At 44.3% G+C, this 22,188-nt stretch overlaps 1 protein-coding gene across 1 annotated transcript; it reads right to left on the reverse strand.

Annotated features, from left to right (window-relative positions):
* Positions 1-13,128: 13,128 nt before the first annotated feature.
* LOC4336381 (very-long-chain aldehyde decarbonylase GL1-7-like) lies at positions 13,129-20,309 on the reverse strand. Its single transcript, XM_015778885.3, has 10 exons — positions 20,183-20,309; positions 18,913-19,135; positions 18,556-18,789; positions 16,593-16,812; positions 16,051-16,432; positions 15,618-15,725; positions 15,114-15,314; positions 14,866-14,964; positions 13,860-14,027; positions 13,129-13,754 (listed from the first exon to the last, which is right to left on the reverse strand). The coding sequence occupies exons 1-10, from the start codon at positions 20,240-20,242 to the stop codon at positions 13,566-13,568; spliced, it is 1,884 nt and encodes a 627-aa protein (XP_015634371.3). The 5' UTR covers positions 20,243-20,309; the 3' UTR covers positions 13,129-13,565.
* Between the last annotated feature and the right edge of the window lie 1,879 nt (positions 20,310-22,188).

Genomic DNA, 22,188 nt, shown 5'->3' on the forward strand with positions numbered 1-22,188 from the left:
ACCCGGGCCATTGAAAAGTATGATGGGAGCACTGACCCAGAAGAATTCCTTCAAGTCTACTCGACAGTGCTTTATGCTGCTGGAGCAGATGACAACGCATTGGCGAACTATTTACCAACTGCGTTGAAGGGTTCTGCACGTTCATGGCTGATGCATCTTCCTCCCTACTCAATCTCTTCGTGGGCAGATCTGTGGCAACAGTTCGTCGCCAATTTCCAAGGAACATACAAGCGCCACGCGATCGAAGACGACTTACACGCGTTAACATAGAACTCTGGGGAATCATTGAGGGAATACGTTCGCGCTTTAATAAGTGCAGAAACACCATTTCCGAGATTACCGACGCTTCTGTAATTCGTGCCTTCAAGTCCAGTGTCAGAGATCGCTACACTACCCAGGAGTTGGCAATAAGACGCATCACAACTACTCGAAGATTATTCGAGATCGTTGAGCGGTGTGCCCACGTGGATGACGCGCTAAGACGCAAGAACGACAAGCCGAAGACCGGGGGAGAGAAGAAACCAGCCGCAGACGCATTTGAGTCAAACAAGAAGAAAAATCGCAAGAACGGGAAAAGGAAAGCTCAAGCGGAAGTCCTCGCAGCTAAGTACGCGAACCCTCCCAAGCGCCCAAACCCACAGGGCAGCGATACAAAGAAATCATGGTGCCCCATACACAAAGCGGACAGACATTCTCTGGAGGATTGCCTTGTTTTCAAAAAGTCGCTCGAGAAGCACATGGCATTTGAAAAGGGCAAGCGGGTACGTGTTGTCGAGAAGAACGAGGAGACACCTCCTCATGAATCGGACTCTGCGTACCCGAACTCCGACCTCCACATCTCACACATCTTCGACGGCTCCACAACGTACTCCTCCAAGCGAGAATACAAGAAAGTGGAACGTGAAGTCTGTTCGACGTGGCGGGTGGCTGCACCCAAGATGAAGTGGTCTGAGCAGAGAATAGAGTTCTCGGAGGAGGACCACCCCAACACCTCTGTTATCCCAGGTCGATATCCGATCGTGGTCGAGCCCACTATTCGGAACGTCAAGGTAGCACGAGTTCTCATCGACGGTGGCAGCTCAATCCCACAAAGTGAGTTGACACCAACTGATCAACCCTTCCATGGAATTACTCCCCAATCATCATCCAGACCTTTGGGCAAGATCACATTGCCCGTGACCTTCGGCCAAGCCAACAACTTCCGAACAGAGCAGATCACCTTTGATGTCGCTGAATTTAATACAGCTTATAACGCCATCATCGGGAGAACTGCACTTGCGAAGTTCATGGCCGCATCCCACTACGCATATCAAGTGCTCAAGATGCCGGGACCGAAGGGAACAATCACTATTCAGGGGAATGCAAAGCTGGCGGTGCAGTGCGACAAGCGGAGCCTCGACATGGTCGAGCAAACGCCCACCCCACCTGCCATGTCTGAGCCACCCAAGAAAGTGAGCAAGCTAAACAAGACGCCGAAGCCAGACGGCGCCATCAAAATCGTTCCGCTCTCTAGTGCTAACCCCGACAAGACTGTCAAAATCGGGGCTACACTAGATGAGAAATAGGAACTCGCGCTCATCACCTTCCTCCGCGACAATGCCGACGTGTTCGCTTGGCAGCCGTCCGACATGCCGGGGGTCCCCAGGGAGGTGATTGAGCACAAACTAATGGTGCGACCCGATGCCAAGCCAGTAAAGCAAAGACTGCGGAGATTTGCACCAGATCGAAAACAAGCCATACGAGAAGAGCTCGACAAACTTCTCAAAGCTGGCTTCATCAGAGAAGTACTTCATCCAGAGTGGCTAGCCAACCCAGTCATGGTGCGGAAGGCCAACGGAAAATGGAGAATGTGCGTCGACTTCACAGACCTCAACAAGGCGTGCCCCAAGGATCACTTTCCTCTCCCTCGAATAGACCAGTTGGTGGATTCAACAGCCGGATGCGAGCTTTTAAGCTTCCTCGACGCTTACTCTGGCTACCACCAAATCAGTATGGCGAAAGAGGACGAGGAGAAAACAACGTTCATCACGCCGTTCGGGGTATTTTGCTATGTTAAGATGCCTTTCGGACTAATAACTACCGGGAATACTTTCTAGCGCACGGTCCAGGGCGCACTTAGCAACCAGCTTGGCAACAATGTCGAGGCTTACGTCGATGACATCGTTGTCAAAACCAAGACGAGCGACTCATTGATTGATCACCTGCGGGAAACGTTCGACAACCTCCGACGATATCGCCTTATGCTCAACTCAGAGAAGTGCACATTCGGAGTACCGTCGGCCAAGCTACTCGGATTCCTCGTTTCTGGCAGAGGGATAGAGGCAAATCCCGAGAAGATCAAAGCAATCGAGAACATGAAGTCGCCCACAAGACTCAAGGAGGTGCAGAAGCTAACCGGATGCATGGCAGCATTAAGCAGATTCGTCGCTAGGATGGGAGAACGAGGACAGCCTTTCTTCGCCTTGTTGAAGAAACAAGACAAATTTATATGGACACAGGAAGCCGGAGAGGCATTTATTGCACTCAAGCGCTACCTATCAAACCCCCCTGTACTCGTTGCTCCCCAACCTAATGAAGAATTATTCCTTTATATTGTCGCCACGCCATATTCCGTTAGCACTATCATTGTCGTCGAGAGAGAGAAAGTACAACGACCAGTTTATTACTCAGCGAAGCTCTCCATGATGCAAAGACAAGATATCCACAGATTCAAAAACTGCTCTACGCAGTCATCATGACATCAAGGAAGCTACGCCACTACTTTCAAGCCACAGAGTCACAGTTGTCTCCTCCTTCCCACTTGGCGAAGTTGTGAGAAACAAAGACGTTCTCGGCCGCATCGCGAAATGGGTAGTCGAGCTAAGCCAGTTTGATATCCACTTTGTGCCGTGAACAGCCATCAAATCTCAGGTACTCGCCGACTTCGTGGCCGATTGGACCATGCCAGATAATAAGCCAGACAACCAAGGCGACAATGAGACATGGACAATGGCGTTCGATGGCGCACTCAACAGCCAAGGAGCAGGGGCAGGATTTATCTTAACATCTCCCTCCGGAGATCAATTCAAGCATGCAATCCACCTCAACTTCAGGGCAACCAATAACACTGCAGAATACGAAGGACTACTCGCCGGGATACGAGCTGCAGCCGCACTTGGGGCCAAGCGACTAATCGTCAAAGGGAACTCTAAGCTAGTCGCAAACCAGGTGTACAAAGACTACAAATGCTCCAACCCCGAGTTATCCAAGTATCTCTCAGAAGTCAGGAAGCTAGAGAGGAGGTTCGATGGGATCGAGGTCCGGCACGTCTACCGCAAGGACAACGTCGAGCCAGACGATCTAGCACGACGCGCATCCAGACGAGAGCCGCTCGAGCCCGGCACCTTTCTCGACGTCCTGACGAAGCCATCGGTGAAGGAAGTAAGCGGTGAAGTTGGCCCGAACACCCCCGACATCAGCTCGGAGGTCACTGAGGTAGAACGCGCCGTTGTTGACATCGAAACTACAGACGACTGGCGCAGCCCATTAATCAAATTCATCAGCAGCGAGGAGTTGCCCGAGGACGATACAGAGGCTGAGAAAATAATCCGCAAAGCAAAGATCTACTGTATGGTCGGCAACGACTTATACAAAAAAGCGCCAAACAGGATATTTCTCAAATGCGTCTCTACCGACGATGGCAGACAACTTCTCCTCGACATACATGAAGGCATATGCGGGTCACACGCCGCCGGTCGGACATTGGTCAGCAAAGCCTTTCAACAAGGGTTTTTCTGGCCAACCGCCCTTAAAGATGCATACGACATGGTCCAGCGATGTGAAGCCTGTCAATTCCACAGCAAGCACACAAAGCTACCTGCACAAGCGCTCCAGACAATCCCTCTGACTTGGTTGTTCTCATGCTGGGGGCTAGACATACTTGGGCCATTCCCACGAGGACACGGCGGCTACAGATTTCTATTTGTAGCGATTGACAAGTTCACCAAGTGGATCGAAGCAGTACCCACCGGGGAGATCAAGGCCGATAACGCCATCAAGTTCATCAGAGGGATATTTTGCAGATACGGACTACCGCACCGCACATAACCGACAATGTCTCTCAATTCATCAGCGCCGATTTCCAGGACTACTGCATCAGCTTGGGAGTCAAAATATGCTTCGCCTCGGTCTCTCATCCTCAAAGCAATGGACAAGTCGAAAGGGCGAACGGCATAGTACTACAAAGGATAAAAACCCGCGTCTACGACAGACTCATGTCACACGACAAAAAATGGGTTGAAGAACTCCCATCAGTACTATGGGCCGTACGCACTACACCGACAACGTCCAATAAGGAAACACCCTTCTTCCTCGTGTACGGTTCTGAAGCCATGCTCCCTGGCGAGTTACGGCATCAAAGCACACGAGTACAGAAGCATTCCGACGAGAGCCAGGAGAATCAGCGAGAGATCGATGTAAACCTTCTCGAGAAGCATCGTGAGCGAGTTGCCATCCAAGCAGCTAGCTATCAACAGGCCCTCCGCCGTTATCATGAGAAACGAATCCGAGTATGCATACTTTCGATCGGCGACTACGTCCTCAGACAAGTTCAAACCCAAGCGGGGCGAAACAAACTCTCACCAAAATGGGAAGGACCGTACGCGATCACACAAGTCTTGCGGCCAGGCGCATTCAAAATGGCCGACGGCGACGGTCGCGAACTAGCAAATTCGTGGAACATTGACCAACTACGTAAATTCTATGTATGAGTCAATACCGCTATACCTGTAAGCACCCTTGCAGTATCAATAAAGCCTACTTCTTGGTCTCATATCACGACCAAAGTGCTTTCACCCAATGACCCCTTACCCTAACGACGCCTAACGTTGAAACCCGACAAGGCCTCCGAGGAACCTAAGGGATCTTCGGCTGGGGACGCCCAGAGCCGATAAGGTCTTGTCAGATCCTTCAGAGATGAAAGACCATGTAAGATCTGGTCGTGTAAGAGTTCTCGCCGTGCGTATTAACCAAGCCGTGTAATCGGAAACCGAGCTTTCCAACTTCACGGCTGGGGTCTAGGATCAGAGCTTATTCAACCAAAACAGGCCAAGGGTCCAGGAGCCTTGTCACCCGAGGAAATCCCTCCGACGACAAGGCTGGGGGCTAGGGAGAGTGTACGACCCAAACGGCTAACTAAAGTCGTTAACTGAGAACACACTCTTACACACAACACCCAGAGTAAGAAAACATTTCTTAAAGATAAATTTCTTTATTCACAAAATATTCCTTACAGTTTATACATAAATATTTTGCTGCATTATATCTTCCCCTAAGATATTTGGTCGCAGGATACAAGCATTACCAAGACGGCCAACGCCAGTCCATTGATTGGAAAACTTTCTCGGCCAACGGCGACATCGACCTCGCAAGGTGGTCTATCTCCGCCGGGTTCCTCCGAGAACGTGGAAAAACTTCACGTAAAAATTCGAGATCCAGCCGCGGGCGGTGATCTCGCAGGCAAGCCAGCACGTGTCCTCCGGCATATCGGCTCGCTCGACGACACTCTTGCTTCAAGGCCTCATCGATTCGCTTGCCAATGCCATCGAGTTGGGCACAGGCCCCGTTGAGCCACGAGATGTACCCGGCCGCCAATTCCTCAGGATCACCGCAGATTACCCGAAGCTCCCGGCACACCCTGGCCATCGAAGTGCAGCAACTCTTCAAGTAAGACGAGAACCACACCTCGCGGCCTCGGAGCGTTTCCACAGCTTGCTCTTTCTTTACGGCTAGCATTGCCCTCTTGAGTTCCGTCACTTCAAATTTCGTCTTCCAGTATAGGATACGACGATCTTGGGTCGCAAGGGCATCCTCGAGATCTACTAAACGTAACGACCGCTAAGACAACCCGGAAACCCCCAAAAACAGCATCAAGGTTGATAGGCTACTCACTTGAGGCAGTTGTCGTCATCTCGACTTCCACATCAAGAGTTGGGTCCTCGGCGTCATGTGAGACGTGCGGTTCAAACTCGAGTACCAGAATTATCGCCAGTGACTCGGGTTGCCCGCGCTACTGGACATCCTCGTTATTAGCATCTCTACAATTTACAAAAAAAACTTCCGAGATCAACATTGAACAAGGATGGTAATCACATGCACGAAGGCAACCAGAGTTCAAGATTTACAAATGACAAAAATACAAGAGGCCCTACTCTTCAAAAAGGGGGAGGACAGACTCCCCCCGGTCACTAACTTCTTCCATCACCTCCCTACGCGTGTCGCTTGCCGCCCCCTGATCCAAGATCTCACGCAGATCGAGTTCAGGGCGCGACAACCTTACACACGCAAGGACGTGACACGCCCCGGTGAAGATACCGTTGGACGTCTCCTCCGCGATCCTGGCCGTATGCTTGGAGGGGATTTCCCCCATCGCCGTCGCCAGCTCCACAAGAGAAGAAGTCAACGAGAACTCATCGGGGTTCACCGGGGTCGTGGACTCGACGCCGCACTCCCTGGCGAGCTGGTGGAGGCCGGTGTAGGTCACCCGCAGCGAACCACGAATCTCGGAGAGATTGTCTCCCAGTTCCGATATGCGGTCCTCGAGCCCTTTGCGTTGGCGCTCGTTCCCGGCCACCAGCTCCCTCATTTTCGTGAGGTCCTCGTGGGCCTCAGCCAGTTCCCGCACCAACCGCTCGGCGCGCGCGTTTGCCGCCGTCGTCTCCGCCCTCACCTCTGAGATCTCGCGGCCAATGCCGCGAGCACCAGCTTCGAGAAGGTGCCCCATTTTGACTTGGAGCTCCTCCCAGGTGAGGGCGGCCTCTGGCAGACTACGACCCCCAGCAGGATCACTGACGGGGCCGGTCGGCGTCGCCTCCCGACTCCCGACCACGGGAACGACATCTGTTGATGCCGTGGCAGGGGATGCGCTGGATGTTCCCCCGGCCTTGGCCCGAGCAGCTTTCGCCCGCGCCTCCCTGTAAACCGCCACGAATCAAAACTCCACTCGAGCAGAAGACGCGAGAATCTAAAAGTTTCTTCACTTACTTCTCGCCGATCGTCACAATGCGCTGACGTCGTGCAGGCGGCGGAGACGTGTCGGAAGCCTGCGAGACAACCGACACAGAGTGAGAACAAACCTTCCTCGTCATATAACCGGATGATAAGGTGAAAATTACCGAGGGAGTCTCCGTCTTGCGGCGGTGTCCGAGCACAGACGAGAATTTCCTCGCCTTACTCGGAGCTTGGCCACCACTAGTAGTGGCAGCGTCGGACGCCTCCTTGACGACCTTCTCTTTCAGAGATGCCGCCACCTGATGATTCGCGAGTGGACCGACGACATCAGTCAAAGGAAGGGCCTACGCTAAATCATGTCATAAGCTGATTTTGAGCAAAAGAAGGCAGACGCTTATCGAATTAACTCACATTGATTGCTTCGTCGCGCTCCGCCGCTCCCTTTTCACAAAGGGGCGCGGGGATGTCGCTCACCGTGGTCGGGCCGCTGATCATCACCTGACCAACACGCCGCTCCACGGTTTCCCTGCTCAGACCTGTCAAGAAGAAATTAGTTTTTGATAGGTCAGAGGGGAACGCGAGTACAAGCATATCGAAGTAAATGCGAGAAAGATACCCCGAGGAGAAACCCGGGTCGCGTCATCTGGCCCGGAATAGTTATAGGCCGGGTGGGCCCGAGCCTGGAGCGGCTGGATTCGCCTACCGACGAAGTCTGCAACGACTTCATATCCCGATAAACCCCGTTCTCGAAGATTATCGATGATGTCGATAAACGATTGGAGAGAGGGGGTCAAGGGGGGCTTGGCGGTCTAGACTGGAATCTTGTCCGGTTGTTCCTCGGGAACAGCGAGGACCGGATTTGAATCCTTGATCTCAAGGTAAAACCACATGTTCCGCCATTTGCTGCGAAAAGAGGGACACTGGAAGGGGACATAACGCAACTTCATGCCATCACGAAGTCGGAACCCGACGCAACTAGATATCCTATTGGATTCCATCCAGCGCAACTCGTAATAAAAGCGGAACAGATCAAGAAAGGGTTCTACCCCAATGTAGGCCTCGCAGAGATGCACAAAGACGCTAAGGAAAGTAATGGAATTAGAGTTCAAGTGCAGAAGAGAAAGCCCACAGAAATTCAAGACCAGTAGAAGGAATTCAGAGGGTGGAGGGAGAAATCCGCAGACAACATAATCTTCGATCGCAACCATGCGACCTAAGACGGGCTGAGGATCAGTACCTCCTGCTTCCCTCTCCGTAGTTCCACGGCTAGGAAGGGCGCCATCCTCCTGGAGCTTCTTCAGGGTCGCGCTGGTGGAAGCCGACTTGCCGAGATCCATCACAGCTGCAAGATCACCGGAGATGAACCTAAAGCTGACGAAGCTAGGGTTCTGTACGGCGACGGAGAAGGCGAGGAATGCTAACGGGCGGTGTGTGTTTGACGGAGTCAGCGGACTCCAAAATGCGCACCCAAAATCCCTTTAAATAGACGCACCCCCGACGGTGCAAATTCCAAGGGACTGAGAGAAATCCTCGCCGGAAATTTCTAGGTCCGTTATGCGCGGCAGTTTTTGACTTCAGTTCAAAATTCACTCGTGACTGTTGGGCTTCAAACGACATGTTCGATTACAAGTCATCTCCGAGGTCCTCACACCTGGAATGATAGCGTTCTCGACACCCGAAGTCGCGAATGGTCACACGAGTTCATTTTGAGCAGAAGTCGGGGGCTACTGTCAGGGTTACGGGTCTGGCATACCCTCTACCCTTCGATATACATTACGTATCGACGTGGCATGCCCACGCGTACGCGGACATTTCCTTCATAATCTAAGGAAACTTTTCACGAAATCAACAGACAGGAAGAGTCCTTCTCGGACGAGGACTGGGTTACCTACGTATCATGCTAGGTCTGGTGTGTTCGAGTCCTACTCGGAGAGCATCAGACCTATGGTATAAAAGGGACCCCCCGGGGAGGGCATTGGGGATCGAATCTCAGAGCCAACACAACCCACACAGTCTACGAAGTCGGAGCCTGCGAGGAGCCAAGTCGTCGAGAGCTAGTCGAATCAACTCGACTACAATCTCGCCGGATCTGACAAGTTCCATCTTTTCCTTTGTAACCTGTGTTTTCCGCTATATAATCCCATATCAACTGGATTAGGGCTATTACCTGTCAAGGGGCCTGAACCAGTATAATTCCTGTCTTTTGATTGCTTGATGTCGTACTACGTAGATCCTTGTACCAGCGTACCCCTGTACACTCTATATCCGGTCTACGGGTATCACCCGTCGACAATCGTGTGTTTATATCGATTATTTTACTTTATATAGCGTTATTATTTATCAACTTGAAATGTATCATTAAGATTTTGAAGAATTAAATATATAAACTTATTTAAATTTTATATGTTGATGATTTGTTTTTACTTTTTTTAATAATTACAAAATATATATGAAGAGGTGTTTCAACAGGAAGGCTTGCGAGCCAGCTCGAGCTGGCTCGAGCCAGGAAATGAGCCGAGCTCAAGTTAGCTCATTTCCACCCCTAATCGCCGCTCTCATACCTAAGAAAGGAGTGACGGCTTCTCCTGGATGAGGGAGACAACGCCTAGGTTCCTCCCTAGGCACGCCGCACACCGTCAGAGAGAAGAGAGAGAGAGAGGGCGACAATATCCTCAAAGTTCTTTCTGTATAGGGGTAGGTAGCTTGTGGAAAGGGAGCTTAGAAGAGTTGCACGACGGTGCCTGGGGAGGCAGATCATGGCTGAGATGGAGACAGAGGCGTATCAAGAGGACTGACAGCAAAGAGAACTGCATGTACTGACGGTTACAGCCCAGTCGATGGCACCTTCAGTCGAAGAACGGGAGCTAATGGCTTAAGCAAGGGTCGAACAAATGTGTCCAACATTAGGCTCCTTTACTTCCCGTCGAGATGGTCGGATATCTCACACGAGATTCCCTGCGCCCGCCTCATCAAAGCCCCAACCATGCGTGCTGCTACGGCGCTCGTGTCAGTGTTGAGGGTGTTAGCTATAGCATGGTGATCCCCTCATCGTGAATGTCGATGGGTCGTTCCCTTTGTGAAGATAGGGTCCACGGGACGGTCTCGATCTCACTATGAGCTTGCTTCTCATTGCTAGCGGAGCCCACGATAAGGTCTAGCTTGAGCAACCTCTGTCGAGCTCTAGGCTTCCAATGTGCAAGCCATAAGTATGAGAGAGAGAGAAGAGTGAAAGGAAGGAGGGAGAAGAAGACATGTGGACCACTGGACCCTATCAAACATCGTTATTATTGTTTTTGCTGGACATAGCGCATAGGCAAAAACTACTCTGATATGAGTTAAGACGGTAAATTAAACGGCTCTATAAGTTAAGGGGTGTTTCTTCTCGGTTTTAGGATCCCGTTCAAAGATCATTTTGGAGTTGCATATTAGCGGTGTGTATAACGGGATGGTTTATTAGCGTACAATTAGTTAAGCATTAAATTTTCAAAAATAATTTTATTTGATTTATTCTTTAAAAATATATAGATTTTTTAATAATAATAATACCTTTTAACGACTTAGAAAGCGTATTAACAGAAAAAGTTATAATTTGGATTTATAATTTAGAACTCAGTTTTAGAGTTAGGCCTGTATTTTAGACCAACGTAATAGTTAGCAGGGTAAAAAGTACCGGGTGATGGTGTATGCTTATGTGTAGTTACAAACTGCTAGTACTAGTACACCGAATGGTCTACAACTAAATCGAAATTGTTAATTGGCGCAGTCGCGCTAGATAAATAACTAGCGCGCGTTTTAGGTTTGGCCCATCGTTAGCAAGGCCCAAGGTCCAAGAACACTTTTGACTTTTTGTTTTTCGGTCCGACAGTGCAAATGCATGCAAGTGATGCAAATGGGCAGTCGGGCAAGTGAGTAAATCAATCTATAGCGTGATTACCGCTTTAATTCTTCATTATTAGTTCTAGTATTGTAATTAGGTGACGTGATTAACACGAGCATTCATATCTGAAAACTTTCAACCCGGTTTTTAAAACTTTCAACTCAAATTTAAAAATTTCAACTCAAAATTTTGAAACTTTTCAACTCAAAATTTCAAAAACTTTCAAGCGAAAATTCAAAATTTTCATCTGAAATTTTAAAACTTTCAACTCTAAATTTTAAAACTTTCAACTTAAATTTGAAATTTTCAACTCAATTATTTGAAACTTTCAATTCAAATTTTCAAAAACTTTCAACTGAAAATTAAAAATTTTCATCCGAATTTTCAAAACTTTCAAATCCAAATTTGAAAACTTTCAATTCAAAATTAAAAACTTTCAAATCAAAATTGAAAACTTTCAACTCCAAAATTTTTTAAAAATCAATTCCAATTCGAGAACTTTCAAGTCCAAAATTCAAAAGTTTCAAGTTCGTATCTAAAATTTAAATCTTCATGTTAGCTAGTATTTATTAGCGTTAATCATGTAATTAACGCTAATCACATTATTAGCATAGTAGGAGGGGGGCACTTAAGCGGGTTGATCAGAGGATTTTTATTTTTGTCGCTAACAAGAACGAGAAACAATAAATCACGGATTCCTAGTCTACTCCACACGCTCGCGACTTGATCTTCCGGCGCGAGCGCGCGCATTAGGAGCCCCCCAACTAAATATACACAACCAGGTTGTTATTACTCCAGAGTACTACAGAGTTCAGGATAGTGTATGATCAGGGTATTGACTGATGGTTTTAAAAGTTTGTGGAGCTTAAAGTATTTAAATGTATATTGAAGAACATGAAAGATTTAACGCTCTATTTTCAGATTTGAGATGGTCGCTGTTTTTTATATAAAAGTAGCTTTTATTAATCTCAGACGATTACATAAGAGATGGTCCATGTTTGATATGGTCAATGTATTTGGGTATAAACCTTCACATGAGTTTTACTACAAATTAGTCCCACTTGGAGCATATCAACTTTATAACGAACAATTTAGTTCACATTAGCTCGAACAAAATACCTTTGAACACATCACATCGAATCTTTAAACATATGAATGAAGCATTAAATGTAGATTAAAAGAAAAACTAATTGTATGGTTAGGGGAAATCACGAGACGAATTTTTTGAGCCTAATTAGTCCATGATTAGCTATAAGTGCTACAATAACCCACATGTGCTAATGGCGGATTAATTAGGCTCAAAAGATTCGTCTCACGATTTCTAGGTGAGTTATGAAATTTGTTTTTTTATTCGTATCCAAAAACCCCTTCCGACATCCGGTCAAACGTCCGATGTGACACCCAAAAGTTTTCATTTTACTTAACAGGTCATGTAAAATATCCAATGTAGAGGACCTTAGTTCAAATTAACGTATCGAAGTCAAAAAGAAAAAGAAAATAAAATACGGCCTGGATACAAATGTCCATGTCCATGTCCCCTCACCCCACCTAGGCACCTAGTCAACCCTGCCGCGCCGCCGGTCGTCGTCGTCGACTCCTCGGTTACCTCCGGTGTCCGTGCCGCCTGCGATGCTGGGTTCCCGGGTCCAATGCGGCCTAAATCTACCGGCGGTCAGCATCCTGTTCGCGTTGGTCACCACATATATATACCTCTCCTCTTCGTCGTAGCAGCCCACCGCAGGTTCACCGACCCCGCCTCATCGCTCTCCCCTCATCTAGTTAGTCTCTGTTCATCTCCCATCTGCCTCGTTTGCAAGTTCAAGACCTATCTACTACCTCCGTCCCAAAATAAGTGCAGTCATGGATATCCGTGCCCAACGTTCGATCGTCCGTCTTATTTGAAAATTTTGTGAAAAATTTAAAAATATTTAGTCACACACATAAAGTACTATTCATGCTTTATCATCTAATAACAATAAAAATACTAATCATAAAAAATTTTCAAATAAGACGAACGATCAAACGTTGAACGTGAATAGTGCAAAACTGCACTTATTTTGGGACGGAGGGAGTAGTTATTAAGCCGCCGAGCCATCAGCCATTGTGGTCCACCACCCGGTAATTTTGAGCATCTGGGAATGGGAGTCTAGGGGCATAGGGGAATATGTCTGCTCATGCGATTAATTTTCTGAAAATACCGTACATTAATGCAATAGGCATCATATCTTACACCAATATGGTTTGTGAATTGGGCGAGGAGTAACGTTTATATTTTTTTCAGCCATCATGTTATGATTCATTGAACGAACTTATAGCTAGTATTACACAGATTTAGGGGAACCACAAAGGTTGTACCGCTGAAGGACATTAAGCTAACGGCCAGTAGAGTTCTTAGCTCTTCTTCTGGGGCTATCTGCACTCTCAAGCATGAATTGCTAACCTCGATTCTTGGCCATGAACGTAGTTTGACTTTTTGCATCTGAAAATCAATGATACATGATTTGGTAGTATTTATACCTCTCATCCATAGCTGCATGTACATAACTGAGTACTGTCTATTGTTATTGACTTGAGTATATGATTTTTCTATCTGTTTTTCCTTCCTTTTAGGGCTCGAAAATACAAACTCTGGTTGACGAGGCAGTAAGGATATCCAGCGTTCTTTAACACTGCACTCAACATTGCATTGTTGCAGTAGCATTTAAAGGTCCGTTCCAGAATTCAGAGAGCAAGGTTTTGTCAGAGGTTTGAATCCATGCTTAATAGCTGCCGACCAAGTCTTCTCAATGGTCATCATATCATCTCCACATTCATGCATTTCCCAACCTTCTAAAGCATGCAATATTCCAGCAATGCGCCATGCACTCATCACCCTTCTTGGCAGCCAATTCTGTTCATACAGCCAGTAGTATACTCATGTCAATGTTGGTAAATTTAGGCATGGAGAAATAGTTGGTATATAACATATGGGCCCATTTTGTTTAGCTCAAAATACCTCACAGGTGTGGACATTCTGCATTGTCTCTGGGATCTTCATTGCTGGGTTACTCAAGTAAGTGCAGTCCTTGCGTGCCTTCTTAAGGGGGAACTGTGACGTGGGAATAAATATAGTTCCCTTTGGTGCCCTCCCTTGTGCATCGTCTATGCTATCTCCTATCCAAATCTGTTGCAATGGGAGTATAATCATGAATATAATAAGCTTGCATGAGTTTTTTTTTCTTGGTTATCTCTTTTATGAACCTCTGTCCACAAGGTATCCTAGCTGTTTTTTTTTTGAGATATTAAGGATGAAAGGAAGAGATGCATGTACCCCCTCATTAATGATGACGGATGTTAGGGGAGTGGGAGGGTGGTTTGGGGGTAAAATTGGGTGAAAATTAAATGACTGGTAGTTGGGTGGGAGAAGTAGTACTCTAAGGACCCCTTAGGTCAATCCTAACCCAAGACACTAGACATAGTTTCCATAAACTCCGCCTCATCAAGAACTAGTACTAGACACTACTATTTCAATACAAACACCAATATTCCATACTTAAATTTAATGCTACTTATCTCACATGATGTCTTGGGTGTTGTGTAGAAACTATGTTTCATGCAAGACATAATTTTCTTCTCTTTCCTCATTTATTCACTTGACACATCATTTTTCATCATAGGTGCTAGCTTATTTAATGCTATGGACATCATCCTAGTCATTGGGTTGGGAATGGTCTTAAAGTTGTGGACAAATTTTGAAGGAGCATTAAAGTATTACTAATATACATCACCCACTAATTTACTCGTCATTTGATGCAATCCCAATAGTGGTTATATAATATAGTGTCACACATATGGGAACTCGTGTGATAGCATGATGCATGAATAACTTGTTTGAATTCTTTTAACAAGGTTTATAGTTGAGATTTTTACTAGCCTACCAAGCTCCAGTAGTGTCTATGGTACCACAGTACTATTTATTCACCAATTTATGCTTCTTGAGGAAAACTCCCTCCTTATTTTACCTGTGGTGTTTCATCATTAGAGAATTTCAGATAGATAGCTCTACTCTCTGGAACTCGAGACTTGAGCATTCCATATTCTTTCTCTTGATTCAGGATTACCTGCACAAAAATATGTGGAATAGTCTGGATTATAGCAAGATTTATAACCCAAGTTTTAATACATTAAGATAATTTAATATAAAAAATAATCTACTAAATGATTATAAAAATGTATCGAACATAACAAAGTGGGAGGCTGCTAGATTTACCTGGACACCTCTCTGACATAAAGCTATGGCTGTTGCACGGGTCACCTTAGAATTACTTCCACAGAGAAAAACTTGCTTTGTACCAAAAGGTATGCTATTGAGCACCACGGCAGTTGCTAAGCCGCTTCCATCAATAAGTCGTACCCTTAATCTTGGATATTTTTTGGCAAACAATTCACCGCTTCCATTGAGTTGTTCTGCCTGCAACGATGAAATGAGGTCTAAAATCATGGCCATCTGATTAAATGGTACACTTCTGAAGTTTGGATGAAACAAATCAATGTTTTTTGTACAATTTTTTTCAAAGAAATTTGTATGTGTTTATGCATGACCTGACATTTCACAATGATTCTGGTAAAAAACTGACTAATTCTACGAAGTTGTTAGAAGTAGACAAAATGTTATTCTTGCATGCATTTTGCTAATGTACTTGAATCCATATTTATACAGAAAGGTTGTAATAGTATAAAAGAAAATTATGCAATACAATAATTATCATCATGCCTGATTTAGAAGTCCTAGACTGAGCACTTTGACCCCTTTTTCATTAGCATCTAATATTGCCTTCTCGATCAAGTTGTTGATGGACTTACTTTCCCAAGACAAGCCATACTGCATGGAAAGAACTTGTTAGCAGTTTTCAAACTGTTAACTGTTAAGGCATAGCAATCTTAGAGCAGGTACAATAGCAGACTATTAGCCGGCTGTAAATATATTTTAATGAAATAAAAGATGAGAGAGAAGAGCGGGCTACAGATCTGTAGCCAGCTGCAGCATGGACTCCAAGACGCAATGTGTGTATGACAGGTGGGACCATATATTAATAGTATAGTAAGCAACTATTGTATGAATTGGCTATTAGATTGGCTATAGATGAATTGAAGCTAATAGTGGGCTATACTATTAAACTTGCTCTTACTGCGGATGAATCCATTACTTGGAAGTTGTATCTTGGTAGTGCCCATACTTGCATGCTGAACTTCTTCAGTTTTAGTCTCTCGACAACAAATGCTGAAGATCCATAAATCCATGCCAGTACCATTGATAACCACGCAACAGGCCATAGCATCCACATATACCACACTGAGTCATTGCATGGTTTAGATGATATGGAAGTAATCCCAATCCTTAGATGATACGTTGATTTCAAGGAAGTCATATGTGTCAGGTGAACAATATCTGGTGTTTCCTCTGTTCCTTTCAATGATCTCTCATACAACTCATCACTTGAACTATCCATGGTGTTGTAAATGTAGTCATAGAATGGCATGAACAATGAGTAGTTTGTACGGAACTGGGTATGATGGAGAGAGTGAAACCTGTGAAATGGAACAAAAATAAGTAGTTTTTTTATATACTTCTATCCATAATCCACTTGTCAGCTTTGACTAAGAATGCAACAAATCCCAAGTCCATTACCTAGTGGACTGCTAATATGTTGGTCAGATTGTGAACTTGATGTTAAAATTTTATACTTACGATGGAGTATATATGAGATACTTGAGAGGAGGAAAAGTTTGGAACATCCACTTTGGCATCAGCTCAAAATTGCAGTGGCCCATGTTATTCATGAAATCAATGTAAGTAATGTACAAGACACCAGCCAGGACAGAACCACAGCCCATAAAAATTGGCGGCAATATGGAGATTGAAAATAGCAGGAAATAGGCTAAATGTTCAGCAAACGGATGGATGACAGCTGCCAGTCATATATTAAAATTGCATTAGAATCAAAGGAGGCTGTGGAATTACTGCATAAATGTTGCACAACATGCTATCTGCAACACAATAATACGCGTTGCCAACATAATGAACATCTAGTGAGTTAATACGTTAGTCCAAGCGAAGAAGGCAAATTCAAAGTAGATGAGCTGGTGTAAGGACCAATGACATAACACCTTAGTTGAGAATTGTGTTATGGCTTTGAGAGACTACATATAGCTCAATACTTTCTCTTAGATTCATCTAAGCTTGATTTTTTAAAATTTTTAAACCTTTTTAATTTTTAATTTTAAAAATAAACCCATCCAAAACTTATTTTCAAGATATGAACCTTTTTGGCCACGTTGGCCAAACTGGCGTGGCAAAACAATATTGTCACGCCGCTCCTGCTGGCGTGACAACGTTATTTGGCCACGCCGCTCTCGCTGGAGTGACAGGACAAAACTGTCACGCCCGCTACAGGCGGCGTGGCAGTGTTGTTTTGCCACGCCAGGCGGGCTGGCAAGGCCATATGGTTCAGATTTTGAAAATAAGTTTTGCATGAGTTTATTTTTAAAATTTAAAATAGAAAAGGTTCAAAAAATTAAAAAAAAATCTCTAAGCTTTTAACTTTTTGTGCTCACAGCAACAAATTATTCTCAGGAATTCAGTTGATGCCATGTAGTATAGACAAAAAAAATACCGATGGTACTTTGATATCTTCCAGTACGTTAGTAAATGAGCTATATAAACAATTATTTATTTTGTATGTTTTTACACTCTTCAAGCCATTGTTGGTAAAAAAAAAAACTGACTGTGAAGTAACATAAATATGATGTGTGCTAGTAGCATAAATTGTAGGAGCAATGACAAACATGTAACAAAAAAAAGAATGGTCTTACATGTGTAACAGTACATGCACCTTACTTACTGTTAACTACTAAAAGCAATTACTGTGAATTACTGGCTCATGAATAGTTTTTGGTGATGAAAGTTGAGTGATGCATTTCATGTTTCTATGATAAGAACTTTGTGTGCTCTTAGCATCATGATAGCATGTGGTGCTACTTTGGCGGCAGATTGATGTGAATATCACATGAGAAGTGCTTTGTTTTTTTTAACATCTTACCATCATCTGCAATTACACATTTACTGAAGCTGATCAAAATCACACAGTGCAATATTACAGGGTACTCATGCTTTGATTTATTTATATAGTAAATTTAAGGTACACTTTGTCTTGTTTTGTCCATCTTTGGGGACTTTGATGTGTTTGTTGATGCTCTCAAACTGGCACAATGTCACTTATCTAGTGTTCTTGGCAGTTGTCTTAAGATGCAACAGGAAAAACAATTGTTACTTCTGCAAACTAGTGGCGTGGGGCGAATCATAAACCTGTAAAAATGTTCTAAAACCTTACCGCGCTTTTTCTGAAACAATCAATAAACAAGAAGATCAGTTCCATGTTCGCCATTTCATGTTGCCATTATTTATTCCTATTTAAAGCTCTTGGATAATAACTATGTTCTTGAGGCATCGTTGTTTGTGCATCTAGTTGTAGATTTAGGTGGTGTTTGGGAAGGAGGGACTAAAGTACAAAAATTTTAATCCCTATAGGAGGGACTTATACTTTTGTGAGAGGGACTATAAAGTTTAGTCCCTTCTTCCCAAACACCACCTTAGAGAATAAGTTGGATATATCATTGTGTTGATTCTTGTTGTTTTTAGTGTCGTTACTTACAGGTTATGGGCTCAGTGACGATGGATGCGTGGTGGTGCGAGTGGTAACGCGAGTAGAGAAAATGGTGGTGCAGTGCCCTGTGAAACCAGTAGTAGAGGAACTCGACAGGTCCCATGTGAAGCAAGATAGTGATGAGGGCTCCATTGGTTCTCCACACTGGCATTAGGCGAAAGTTCGGGATGATTGCGTAGCCCAGGTAGAACAGAAGTCCGTTCAAGATGATCTGATCATCCCTGCACATAATAGCAAGGATCAATCATCATTTCAATTAACACGAGTAGATTTGCCTGCAGTGGAGATATTTCCCACCAACGCAAGGATTACTTGGGCATCGCATACCTGCCCGTGCCCATGCCAAGTATAATACTCGGTCCACCTGCTCGAAGTCGAGACTGCGATCAACAATGAGGTGCTTCCTGCGAGCAGTCTGGTATCGAGACAAACTGATCCAGATCTGGTTGTGGATCATCCTCAGCAGCAGAGTTGGCAACATGAAAGTGTACGCTGGGTCAAAGTCTCCCCACCCCTTGGTGGCCAACCTGTGTGCCGTGTGCATGGCCACAGGAGCCAGGACCAGGTACTGTGCATGGACAGAAAGCATTCGGTCAAGTACTGGGTGGTGGGAACAAATTATGTTGGAATGACATCTTGTCTTTGAAAGGTTTTTCAGTTGATCGTCATCAAGTTTATCACCGTGGATTTGCAGTTTACAGTGTCAGTTCAGTTGAATCATGAAACTGCTTGAAATGTACAGCTACTGCCATATTTAGACGGCTGGTACTTATGTCATTTGGCGATTGTGCAACTTATTGAGCCAAAGAATCTGAGACGTCAACAGAGGAGATTGGGCACATGTTGGACGATGGTACTGTCAGTATTGATCAGATCATGCAAGCAAAGAAACCTGCCATATATTTTGGGCGAATGATTGGCACCATGGTTTACTTCCATCGTTTTCTTGAAGCATTTTTTTTCTGGGTGTGGAGATGGAATATATTGTTGGACTAACAAGAAATCATATCATGGCTAAGTGAGGTAACTACACAATTTGAAAATAATCTGCGGGCCAAAAATGCACGAACACGAGAAAGACAGCTTCTGATCTATATCTATGCAACGTATGCGGTTCCAATAACTTGTTAGGATATGCTTGAGCATGGTCCAATTGTTGACCCTATGGAAATCAAATTTGCTGCAATCCCTAATTGACAATGCATGGAGACCTTCCATTGTTTCAGAACCCCGTGTGGCTCAAATTCATGTTCAAGCCATCATTCTGGTAATGATTAGTTTTTCCTTGATAATATTTCAACTAATATTGATTAATTCTCTTGATCTCCTTCAACTAGACATTATTATGATCACGCATTACTTGAATACCGCTTGTAAATAACCCAAGAAATATGACCGGTATAGGAACTACTAAGGGTACTAAAGAAACAAGAACGACGACGACTAATTCATCCATCAATATATTCATGAAAAATCGAAAACTAAACGATGATGGTTTGTGCAATCCTCTAATAGCATGTTAATTGGTAAATGGATTGGAGTTGGTTTAATATATTTCTCGAACAAGACATCCTGTATGGAAGGAGTAGGACATGCTGGCAAATTCTTGGCATACCTTGTAGCCCCCCATCCATTGCCATGGCCATTCGGTCAAAGGGCCTGGTCGCGTCGCCATGGTGATGGGCAGTGTCTTTCCTCTCTGACCCAAAGGTAAGCAAGCAGCTCCCTCACCCGACCGTGCTAACTGGTAAGCTCTTCGGTAGCATTTTATTTGCATGGACTGTTTACATTGCAGAAAACACCTCATGTACGCAAGGGGATTTGTGAAGCACCCCTAGAATCTTTTGTCAGGCACCTCCTAGAAAAAATTCAACCCCCAAATTTGCCGGTCATTAGAACGCTGTTTGGATGTGTGCTCTTGAAGAAATCAGTTGGGAAAAGAACAGGTGAGACAACAAATGTTAGTGTCCTTGGAGGTCGTTGAGAGTTTGGACATGATATGTACTATAATCAAAGCATTTGCAAAGCACTAATCTACTGTTTGTTTGTTTGTTATGTGCACACATTTTGCATTCCCGTTTGGATAGCTTAGCTAGGGTCAGCTCTGCTTGCATACTGTGGCGCCCCAAGTCTTTGCATTGTCGTGCACAACTGAATAGGCCATTTTTTAGTAGTTCAGGAAATTTTGTTGATTTCTTCAAGAATTTGATTGGGGGCTTAGACCTTTTTCTTCTGCCAAGTCTTCTATTTTGCAAAAAAAAAAAAAAGGGTCCATTTCATGCCCATACATGGTGTGTAATTCATGCTTGCAGGGTGATCTCATCACACAAAACATGCCTGCTAGCTCTCCTTGCTTGTGATTAATTCTGTTAGGTGAATGCTTCCTATTTCGATGCATCGTAGAGTACTTCTTGATAGATCCTCTTGTTGAATGCAAGGGAAATAGTACTAAAAGAGGCGATATGGAAGACAAAAAATAAAAACAAGGGTGTGATGTTATCTGCAATTCTTGCAATCCAAACCCCCAGGCAGTCAAATCAAAGTTCAGAAAGAAATTTACAGTTTAGGCTGTGTTTAGTTCCTACAGAAAGTTGAAAGTTTGGGGAAAGTTGGAAGTTTGGAAAAAAAGTTGTAAGTTTATGTGTGTAGGAAAGTTTTAGATGTGATGTGATGTGATGGAAAGTTGGAAATCGGGGGTAGTTGGGGTGAACTAAACACGGCCTTAGATGTACTCCTTCCATCTCAAAATAAACCAGACACATCCTACATCCTAGTACGAGGCTGGTTTATTTTAGGATTGAGCCAGAACTACTCCAATACTGTGTGAACGAAGGCTTAGAATCGGAGCAATCAATTACTTGTAAGGGCCCGTTCTAAATTGTGTCACAATTTTTGTTAACACGCTTTTTAAATTGCTAAGCAATATGTTTTGCGCGAAAACTTTTATATAGAAGTTGTTTTTAAAAAATAAATTTATTTTTTAAGTTTTGATAATTAATACTTAATTATCATATGCTACATGTTTCTCATTTTGCATGGCAGCTAATCAGCCGTAGCATATTTCTCATTTTGCATTGCAGCTAATCAGCCGTCTTCAAACACACACTTTAGAACATGCCCTAAGAAGATGGTTAGGTAAACATGAAGAAGCTTTGCATCCTGCTTGTACTAAGTGCATACTTCCTCCATCTTAAAATAAATAAACTTTTATAGTAAATCTGGATAATCATATATCGAGATTTATGCATAAATACTAGTTTATTTCGAAGGAATTTGCCTGAAAAAATAAGAATAGGAAACTGTTAGTGATTACTTCTCAATTCTCGTGAGGACCTTTCAGTTTCTACGTGATGAGTTACTGATGTCCAGATGGGTGTTTTTTTTTCTTCTCTCTCTACGGAAAATCCAGTGGATAGATAAAGTTTCCACAATATTTAGGAATCATTGATTAGAGTATGCCTTTTGTTATGATTCACAACTGCCTAGAGTTATATAGGTGCCTATGCTAAAATTTTGAGAGGAAGGTTTAAATGTATTTAAGCTGGCATATTTCACTCCAGAAGCCTAATGAAATCCACGCTTCATGTTGCTCAGTACCTTTTCATTTTTAACAGAGCACAC

The sequence above is a fragment of the Oryza sativa genome, chromosome 4 (genome assembly GCF_034140825.1).
Source record: "Oryza sativa Japonica Group chromosome 4, ASM3414082v1".
Taxonomy (NCBI): Eukaryota; Viridiplantae; Streptophyta; class Magnoliopsida; order Poales; family Poaceae; genus Oryza; species Oryza sativa.

Excerpts from the sequence above, each read along its gene's own strand:
- LOC4336381 (XM_015778885.3), bottom strand. The coding sequence starts at position 20,242 with ATGGCGACGCGACCAGGCCCTTTGACCGAATGGCCATGGCAATGGATG. Across the intron at positions 15,726-16,050 it reads TACCAAGATACAACTTCCAA|TATGGCTTGTCTTGGGAAAG; the intron begins GTAATGGATTCA and ends CTTTCCATGCAG. Across the intron at positions 14,965-15,113 it reads TATGTCAGAGAGGTGTCCAG|GTAATCCTGAATCAAGAGAA; the intron begins GTAAATCTAGCA and ends ATTTTTGTGCAG.